Here is a 10,292-nt window from a genome sequence, read left to right on the forward strand (position 1 = left end):
CCTGGGTGCACTTTTCCTTTGTATTTTACCTCTGAAAACTTTTGACTTTTAGTTTTGATGTGGTTATGAAAGGTGGGACGCAGAGAAACTGTTCATCTTTCAGTTTGTGTTAAGTTTAAAAACATGTTTAAAACTTACGTATGTAAGTTTACGAGGATTAGATAAAACTGGAACTTAGTTTCAGATCACCAAAGAGTGTGTCTGTTTGCTTAGGTCTTGTACATAACCTAAAAAAATTTTTTTTTGTTGTATGACAAATTGAATTTCATAGCTGTCTATTAGGAAGCTCATGTTGAAAACCTAAAAATGTTATTAACATTTTGAAAATATGATAGTCTTGTATCTGATAATAACTTTTTAAAAAATCAGTTAGTTTTCTGCCAGTCCTGGGCATTTTGTGAACCACGACAAGCTTAGGCAAATGCCCTTCTTCCCTATTTTGCATCTGCTGCATTTGGTGACTTTTCAAAAATATGGTCTTTTTGAAGCTTGGTGATTATTGTCCTCTTCTGTATATAGATTACTTGTGCTTATCTTTGGTTTGTACTTAGAACATTCACATTCTAATTATCTCTCTTCTACAGATTGTGAATTCCTTCAGGGATATAATTTAATCTTTGTAGTCTGAGAACCTTTTACATAGCAGGGGCTCAAATGTGTATTGAATTTAGATATCCACTGGAATACATTGGATGGAGTTCTGTTACAGTTTAAAAAATTTACTGTTTTAAAACATTCAAAGCTGGAAGAATTTGCATTATATTTGAGGTGAAGTTGGTAGAAACTTTCTTCTTTTGTAAGGAATATTATTCCTTCTCTATTACCTCTTCATCCAAGAAATGAGATCAGAGGCTATTTCCTGTTGCTTTGTGAGAAATGTGTTGACTAATGAAGATGGAGAGCTTATACCCACTTCCAGAACATCCGCAGTGCTCTCTTTGGTTCTTAATGTTGGGTAAAGAAAACAAGAAGTTTGCAAATATCCAGACTGATAACTAAGAAAAGGAAGTATTTTTATTGCAAAAAATGATAATGTATATTGGGAAAAAAATGAGACAGTATAGGGAAGTACAAAATGGGGAGAAAATTCCAAATCCTGCTGCTCAGTAGCCCAAACCTTTTTCTTTTTTTTTTTGGTGGGGGGGGCAGCATTAGGGTTTGAACTCAGGGTTTGTACTTGTTAGGCAGGTGCACACCACCAGCCCATCTGTCTATATGATACAACACATGTTTTGTGTTATGTGTGGGACCATATTTCTCTTTTTTTCCATTAGCATTGTGTCAAGGACATCTTTCCTGTCAGTATATAGAGATACGTCTTATAATTTTTTATGGCCATTTAAAGTTGACTCTATAATGTTCCATTTTATATGTATACCTTAATATTTTAAAGAATCCATATTCAGAATTATGGACATTTAGGTTGGGTTCATTGTTTCTTACCTAAACACTTTTTTTTTTTTTTTTTTGTGGGACTGGGGTTTGAACTCAGCACTTTGGGCTTGCAAAGCAGGTGCTGCCCTGCTTGAGCCACACCTTCAGTCTGTTTTGCTTTGGTTATTTTAAGAGATGGGATCCATGAACTATTTGTCTGGGCTGGTCTGCAACTGCTGTTCTCCCAATCTCAGCCTCCCAAGCAGCTAGGATTACAGGTGTGAGCCACTAAACACTATTAAGTCATTTTGTGGATTTTTTTGACATGTCTCCTTGAGGTAGATTCCTAAAGATGGGATTGCTGAGTTGAAGAGAATGATTATTTTAAACACTTCCATACTGCCTTCCAGAAATGTTGCATTAATTTTGTACTCTCCCCAACAGTGCATAAAAATACCCATTTTCTCACACTTTAAAACCATTGGGTTTTGTTCATTTTTAAGTGTTTTAGCAAAAAAAAAAAAAATGAGTCTTGTTTTCTTTACCAGTGAGGTTACATGTTTATTGTCCTGACATTTATCCTGCTGTTTTGCCTATAGCTCATGGTTGACAGCCCAGAAAGAGAAAAGTTTGAGGGAAGATGGATGCAAAAGCTCGAAATTGTTTGCTTCAATATAGAGAAGCTCTGGAAAAGGACATCAAAACATCCTATATCATGGATCACATGATTAGTGATGGAGTTTTAACAATATCAGAGGAGGAAAAAGTGAAAAATGAGGTAAAGCCCACTGAGACTGAGGCAGTCTGTACGTTCTTAAAAGTTTTTAGAATTTCAGAACTTATACTGGTTGCCACTAACTTATGTTGCAAACATATTTATTGCTATGTACTAAAGTACTTATTTATTTTTTTAGCCAACTAAACATCAACGAGCAGCTATTCTCATTAAAATGATACTTAAAAAAGATAACCGGGCCTACATATCGTTCTACAATGCTCTATTACACGAAGGATATAAAGACCTTGCTGCCCTTCTCCATAGTGGCATTCCTGTTATTTCTTCTTCCAGTGGCAAAGACTCAGGTGGTGGAATAACTTCATATGGTTTGTATCTTCGATACCCTCTGTCACATTATTGTCATAATGGCTTTGTTACTGCAGGTTTGTCTGTAATAGATGTAATATTCTCAAGAAAGTGTGATCAGTTCACTGAAAGATGCATGTGAAAAAATTGAAGTGATGTTTTCAATTTAAGTATTTTCTACTTGCATCCACCTTCACACTCACAATTTTTTCTTGCCTAGTGAACTCATCATTGCTGAGGTGATAGCCTGTGTACCCTAACTTTTAGAGATAATAAGTCCATTGTATAGGCCCTTATTTATTTTCTGTTTCTGTGTGTTTATGGAGTTTATAGGAAAGAATAAGAATCTTTATAAACCTATATTCCTGGAAGGAATTCCATAAACATTCTTCTCTTTACACTCTCCTTTCCAATCTTTCTTTTATTTATTTCTTTTGCCTTGCTGGGGATTAAACCCAGGACCTCGTGCATACTAGGCTACTGAGCTACAACTCTAGTCCTTTCCCAGTCTTTAATGAGATAGAGGCAGGAGAGTCTGGGTATAATGTGTGTAAGGCAGATATAAATGACACTTCCATTATCTGTGTTCTTCTTGAAGGATATAGGTTTACTTTTGTTCTCTGTATTTTGAGAAATCAGAAAGTTGAAGTTAATATGCTAGCCACATTTTCTTATTTGTTTTAGAAATTTTGAGAGAAGACCTCAGCCTTACTCTTTTGGGCTTTTACAGTATTACTAAATGGTCATTTCAAAGTTCTGTTCATTCATACCTGTTTTTTGATTTCAGTTAGGACAGTGCTGTGTGAAGGTGGTGTACCACAGAGACCAGTCGTTTTTGTTACTAGGAAGAAGCTGGTGAATGCAATTCAACAAAAGCTCTTCAAATTGAATGGTGAACCAGGATGGGTCACTATATATGGAATGGCAGGCTGTGGGAAGTCTGTGTTAGCTGCAGAAGCTGTTCGAGATCATTCTCTCTTAGAAGGTAAGTTTTGACCACTGTGTGTTGCTAGCTAAGTCTGAGACAATTTAATTCTTTAGGCGTTGTATTAGTTTCCTGTTGCTGCTGGTAATATATTGCCACAAATTTAGTGGCTTAATACATAGTTATTATCTTACAGTCCTGGAGGATTTTACTAGACTAAAACCAAAGTGTCAGTAGGGCTGCCTAAGTTCCTTTTGGAAACTCTTGGGAGAATGCTCTCTCTCTCTCTTTTTGGTTTGCTTTTTTTTTTTTTGAGACAGGGTCTCATTTTGTGGTGAGTTGCAGGCTGACTTTGAACTTATTTTGTAGACCCTGCTAATCTTGAATTCATGATCCTTCTGTCTCTTCTTCTCAAGTGCTGGGATTATAGGTGTGATCCACCATGCCCTGCCTGGGAGAATTTTTTTATTCTTCTTTTGTGATACTTGGTCCAAGATTGAACTCAGGCAAGCATACTACCAGTTGAGCCATGCCCCTAGTCTGGGAGAATTCTTTTCCTTGTGTTTCCACCTTCTAGGAAGAGACTACTTTCCCTTGATTCAAGGTCCCTTCCTGAAAACCTGCAGTGCATAGTGTCTTCAATCTCTCTCTGATTTTTGCTTCTCTCTCACATTTCCTTTATTATACTTTTTTTGAGGAAGTGAGGAGTTAAGCCCAGAGCTTCTCACGTGCTAGGCACATGCTCTATCGCTGAGCTATGTCCCGGCCCCTCACATTTCCTTTTCTTCTTTTTTTTTTTTTGTGTGTGTGGTGCTGGGGTTTGAACTCAGAGCCTTGGACTTGCTACGTAGGTGCTTTACCACTTAGATTTCCTTTTCTGACTCAGCCCTCTTATAAGGGCTTTTATGATTACATTGGATTTACTTTATAATCCAGGATAGTCCCATTTTAACATCCTGAATTCATTCAAATGTACAAAGTCCCTTTTGCCATATAAAGTAACATTTACCAGTTTTGTGGCAAATGTAAAGATGTGAACATCTTTATGGGGGGCATTCATTATTCTCCCTATCACCGCATATTAATCATATTTTTAGTTCGTACTCCTATCATTTTAGGCTTAACTTCTTACTGTAGTTATTTATTTTCTTTTCAAAATTCCCATTATCATTTGTTCCTCTTTTGTATTAGAAGGAATACAATCCTGCTAATGTATTTACTACATGTATTTTGTAAATGCTTGTTTAATGTATATACACTTATAAAATATGTATGTTATGTGCAGATATTTTAAATTTGCATAAATGTTACACTATTATTCTGTTTCTTATCTCCCACAATGCTATGTTTTTAAGGTTTATCCTTGTAGCTGTGTATACATATTATTTGTTTATAAAAAACAGTTATCTTTTTCTATTGGAATTTCCATGTTTTTCTTGTTACTTTTTAGAAATCTTTTGTATATTCTAGATGTTAGACTGTGTCTGCTTTAGAGCAAATAACTTGGTTATCTTTTGTATTGACTTTGGTCTGGATGTTCTTAAAGAAGACTTTAATTCTGATGCAGTCAAGATGTTCTTAAAGAAGACTTTAATTCTGATGCAGTCAAATTAATAAATATTTTTGCCTTCTAATTTGTGCTCCTTTAGTTTTACTAGGTTTTTTTTTTTTTTTTTTTTTTGGTGTTGGGGATTGAACCCCAGGCCTCACACAAAGCTAGGCAAGTGCTGTACCACTGAGCTACAACTGCAGCCCCCATATTTAGTTTTTAAATCTCTTTGGAATCTGTCATTTTATGTTTGCTAGTTCAAGAGTATCTGCTGTCTGGGCCAGGGTGTAGCTCAGTGGTGCAGCACTTGCCTAGCATATGAGAAGCTCTAGGTTGGATCTCCAACACTGAAAACTCTTCTCCCCTCCCCTCCCCCCAAAAAAGTGCCTTATTGAAGATAGATTTTAATCTTTGAAGTTCACATCCATTGTAAAATGTAGGAACACTGGATTTTTCCCTTATAGTACAAAACCTTTTCTTTTAAAAATGCAGATAATGTAAGGTTAACAAACTTGATTAAAACTGATTCCTATAGAAATTTTCTTATTTTAGGGTGGTCAGTTTGTATAAATTAAAGAGTATTAAGTTCTTAGCTATTTATACCTATACTTATTTTCGGAGACAGAATCTCGTTATGTAGCCTAGGTGGCTTCACATTCTCTAGCTGACTTCAGCTGACCTCAAACTCACAATCCTGCCTGGGCTTCCCAAGTACTGGGATTATAGGCATGCACCAGCCTGCTACCTATTTTCTTGGCAGTACTGGGGATTGAACCCAGGGCCTTGTGCATGCTAGGTAAGCACTTTAGAGTGCTTGAGCCACACCCCCAGCCCATGCCTATTCATTTTTAAGGCACCTAATTTTCTTTTGAAAGTTCAACCCTCAAGTTTTTCTTATATGTAGGGAAAATATTTCAAGCATTTAACTGTTGTATTTTTATGCTCAGTTTTGAAAACATGGAAGCTTTTTCCATCTGCTAGCTAATAGATAGGAGATAGCTTTCTCCGGTTTGTTTCTTTCCTTTTCAAGATTTCCTTGTCACTATTAGACTACTAATTGCTACCAGGATAAACCTTTTGTAAATATAGGATGGAGTTTGTTTTCTTTGAATAAAGTTTCTCTGAATGAATTATAAGTGCAAACCTCATTTAAGGCTAAATTGCTCCCTCTTGTGCCCAGAGTCAAGGTGTTTAGATTGTTTCTGAAATGTGGAAATAGCAGTTCAGTATTTAACTAAATGTTATATTGTATAGTAGGAAATTTGTAGATCAGTTGATTACTTGATCTGTTTGTCTACCTTTGTTTTTGTCTAGGACTATACTACCGAATGTGCCCAATTTCATCTACCTTTCTCTATTATGCTGTAACTTTTGGGTTTTAAATTTCAGTCTTTAACCTAAGTAATTGGTGCTTAAAGTGGAATTTGAGTCAGGTATAGGGTGAAAACCTATAATCCCAGCACTCAGGAGGCTGAGGCAGGATGATCATGAGTTTAAGGCAAGCCAAGGCTATATAGTGAGCTCAAGCTGGCATGGGCTACACAGTGAGACCCTGTCCCAAGAAACCAAAAACCAAACTAAACCAAACCAAAACAAAAAAAGTGAGCAATTTGTTTTCTTTGAATAAAGTCTCTCTAAATGAATTATAAGTGCAGACCTCACTTGGAGGATTGCAAGTGTGAGATCAGCCTGGGTTACCTATAGAACTGTGTCCCAGCCCACTCCCTCTCCCTCAGAAGAAGCACAAAATGTGGAAGTTTTCTAGGTGGTTGCAGCAAGGTTCTTTCTTTGCCTTGTCTTTAATCCTGGGATGATTTTCTAAATTTCTAAATAGAAAGCACAAATTAATTAGGATTTTTTTGTTTTGTTTAAATATTATAAAAGTAAAATTTTCATTTAAAAAAGAACTAGAAAGTAAGCAGGGTGCGGTGGCGCATACCTATAATGCCAGCACTCTGGAGGCAGGAAAATGAAGAGTTTAAGGTCAGCCTGGGCTATAATGAGACCCTGTCTCAAGAAAAGTACAAGTTTGTTTCTCTCTCTCTGTGTCTCTCTTTGGCTAGGATTTGAACTCAGGGCCTCATGCTTGCTAGGCAGGCTCTAACACTTGAACTACACTCCCAACCCTAAAAGTTCTCTTTACTTGTCAGTCTCCCCTTTCTCTTAAATTCTCAATTCTATTCCAAAGATAATCTTGCTTGATAGTTTGGTTTGAGTTTTTAACACGTTTTCTGTGCATTTATAAATATGTATACTCTCAGAACACAGTGAAGCTACAAGCACTGGCATTGTCACAACAGTTGACCTATATTGAAGGAGGTCTGAGGGAACTTGAGGAAACTTTTAGGACTTTTTGTCTATATTCTTCTAAGACTCTAGCACTAATAGTTAAACCAGCCCTCATAGCCCTGTCTTTGCCTCAATTATTGTAGCGTTCTTTGTCTCTGTCTCTCTTTTTCTTTTTTTTTTTTGGTGGTACTGGGGTTTGAACTCAGGGCCTCACACTTGCTAGGCAGGTGCTCTATTGCTTGAGGCATTCTCCCAGCCCTCTGTCTCCTGGTTATTTATTGTCTTTTAGAGTCTCATGCAGTTACTACTCAGCATATTGATCTAGGTTCCTCCACCATCTCCATGCCTTTATGTCATAACTTCTGCACCTCCTCCTCTATAATCAGGAAGCTATTTTTTGTTATCAGTCTGTTCTTAGAATGTTTGGTTATCTGACACTGGGCAGTTTCCTGAGAATACCACCCACACAGCCACATTTTTTGGTATGGCACTTTTTCTTTCATTTCCTGCAACATCAGGAAATGGGTGGATGTTGTTCTTGCCCTCAGTTGCCTCATCCAGACCATTAATATTCTTTTCTTTTCCATCCAGATTATTATTATTATTTTTTGGTGGGGCTGGGGTTTGTACTATAAAGGCTTTGCACTTGCAAAGCAGGTGCTCTACTGCTTGAGCCACACCTCTAGTCCTCCATCTAAATTCTTTGAGGTTCATTTCTTGTAAGTACTTCTGTTGGCATTCTTTCTTTTTTGTTTTTTTTTTTTTTTTTAGTGGGACTGGGGTTTGAACTCAGGGCTTCACATTTACAAAGCAGTTGTTCTACCACTTCAGCCACGCCTCCTGTTCATTTTGTTCTGATTATTTTGGAGATGAGATCTCATGAACTGTTTGCCTGGGCTGGCTTTGAACTCTATGCTCCTCCTGATCTCAGTGTCCTAAGTAGCTAGAGTTATAGGTGTGAGCAACCAGTGCCCGGCTTCTGTTAGCATTCTTAGTGGTTTCTCTCTCTCTCTCTGTCCTTCTTTCTATATACAGATGAATCATCTAAAATTTTGACCTCTCATTGCTTTGATTTGTTTGTCTCCTGTAACTTTTTTCCCCTACCCATATAGTAATCTGATCATAGGCTGGACCCTTATTCTCGTCATCAGTACAACTATACCACTTTTGAATCTTCATTTTAAATATTCTGTTCTTTGCCCACCTCTATCTATATTCTTCAAGTTCACTATAGTTCTTAGACCTATCAGGACTTCTCATCTGTTGATTCCATAATATTCTTATTACTTAACCTATCAGCCCCTTTTAAACTTGGGCCTAGATTTTATTGTCCTTCATTCAGTCACCCCTTAGCCCATATTCTTGGCATTTTCGTTATCTTCTTATCTTGGGCAAGGGTGATGTCTGTTTCTTTACTTTAGAAAATGGAGTATTCCTTCTTGCTTTCCATGGTTTCATCCAGACCTTTACTTACTTTGTCTTTTCTGGAAAATTACCCAATTGAGTTCCAGTTTAAGTTAATGATTATTAACCTTGGTAATTTTACTAGGTTTATTTAGTAGGTGTAACCATTTCATCAGGGTTTGTAGGGTACAATCAGAAAGAACTTGACTCTTCCATCATTGCCTCTTCATATCTTTTCTTGGGGACCTTATTCAGGTTCACAGTCCCAGGTGCTTTCAAGCTTCAAGTCTCATTTCAAAAATTTGGGCTGGTGGAGTGGCGCAAAGTGGTAGAACGCCTGTGTAGCAAGCATGAGGCCCTGAGTTCAACTTCCTGTGCCACAAAAACAAACAAACAAACAAACAAATATATATATATATATATATGTATATATGTAAATTAAAATGCTAAGTCCTATTTCATATTCCAAACTTCATTTATATTTAATAGTCTTCTGTTCCTCATTTGAGGCTACCTCATACTTGGAAAGTTGCAGTGGGAGAGTAGGTTAAGACAGACATTGTGGAATGTTTACAGCTTTTTCCTATTGTAAATAGTGCTGCAGTGAATTTCTTTGTGGAAGCATTTCTTTGTGGAAGCAGGTAAGGTGAGCATTGATGATAGAGGTTAGAATCAAGGCTCTGCTTTATTAAGTGTGTAACCTTGGAGGAATTATTCAGCCTCTCAGTAGCTCAGTTTATCTGCTTGATAGGATGTTGTGAGAATTAAATAAATCAATGTGCATAGAACTCTTAAAGGAAATTTTGTGCATATATCTTTTGAGTGGTTAGGTTTTAAAAAACAGTGTTTTTTTTTTTGTTTTTTTTTTTTTTGCAGTACTGGGATTTGAACTCAGGCCTTGCTCTTACTAGCAGGTACTCTACTTGAGCCACTCTGCCATCCTTTTTGTGTTCATATTTTTGAGATAGGGTCTTGCATTATGCTGGTTTGGCCTGGACTGCAGTTCTTCCATGTATGGTTGGCACACACCATTGTGCCCAGCCATTAGTTGAGATGGGGTCTCCTGAACTTTTTGTCTGGGCTGGCCTCATAATCCTCCCAACCTCCACCCCCTGAGTAGGTAGGATTACAGGTTTGAGCTACCTTCACCACCTTTAATTATTTGTGAATACCAGGAAACAAATTGCCCTTTGGTGTAATTCAGTACATTTTATTTGTATCTATTTTTGGCTTTTTCTTATACTTTTAAGACTATGTATAAAAATCTTTATGACTAATGTCACTGACCAGTGATCTAATGCTACCATTTACCATATTTTGCGCAGAGATCCTTATTTATATATTTTTATTTTATGACAGTATGGGATTTGAATTCAGGGCCTTGTGCTTGCTTCCCAGGCACTCTACCACTTGAACAACACTCCCAGCCTTTTATTTTTTTTGAGACAGGGTCTTATTGTGTGGCCCAGGTTGGCTACAAACTCACTGTCTAGCCCAAGCTGGTCCAGAACTTGAAATCCTCCTGCCTCAGCCTCCTGCATGCTGGTATTACAAGTGTGTACTACCATAATTGGCTCTTCTTTTACGTGTGTGTGTGTGTATGTATTTTAATTTTTTAAATCAATGTGAAGAATTAATTTTTGGTTCCTGATACATATGTAAATAAA

At 37.0% G+C, this 10,292-nt stretch overlaps 1 protein-coding gene across 3 annotated transcripts in view; it reads left to right on the forward strand.

The window, feature by feature from the left end:
• The window catches only part of Apaf1 (apoptotic peptidase activating factor 1), a 79,075-nt gene that overhangs the window by 705 nt on the left and 68,078 nt on the right, over positions 1 to 10,292 (forward strand). For all 3 annotated transcript variants that reach the window (XR_002212759.2, XM_020169155.2, XM_020169152.2), the window contains exons 2-4: positions 1,974 to 2,152; positions 2,289 to 2,478; positions 3,246 to 3,443. Coding sequence is in view for 2 of the 3 variants with exons in the window: in XM_020169155.2 (XP_020024744.1) it covers positions 2,015 to 2,152; positions 2,289 to 2,478; positions 3,246 to 3,443 (526 nt within the window). In the remaining variant the exon portion in view is untranslated. The remainder of the gene's footprint in view (positions 1 to 1,973; positions 2,153 to 2,288; positions 2,479 to 3,245; positions 3,444 to 10,292) is intronic.

The sequence above is a fragment of the Castor canadensis genome, chromosome 8 (genome assembly GCF_047511655.1).
Source record: "Castor canadensis chromosome 8, mCasCan1.hap1v2, whole genome shotgun sequence".
NCBI classification, from domain to species: domain Eukaryota; kingdom Metazoa; phylum Chordata; class Mammalia; order Rodentia; family Castoridae; genus Castor; species Castor canadensis.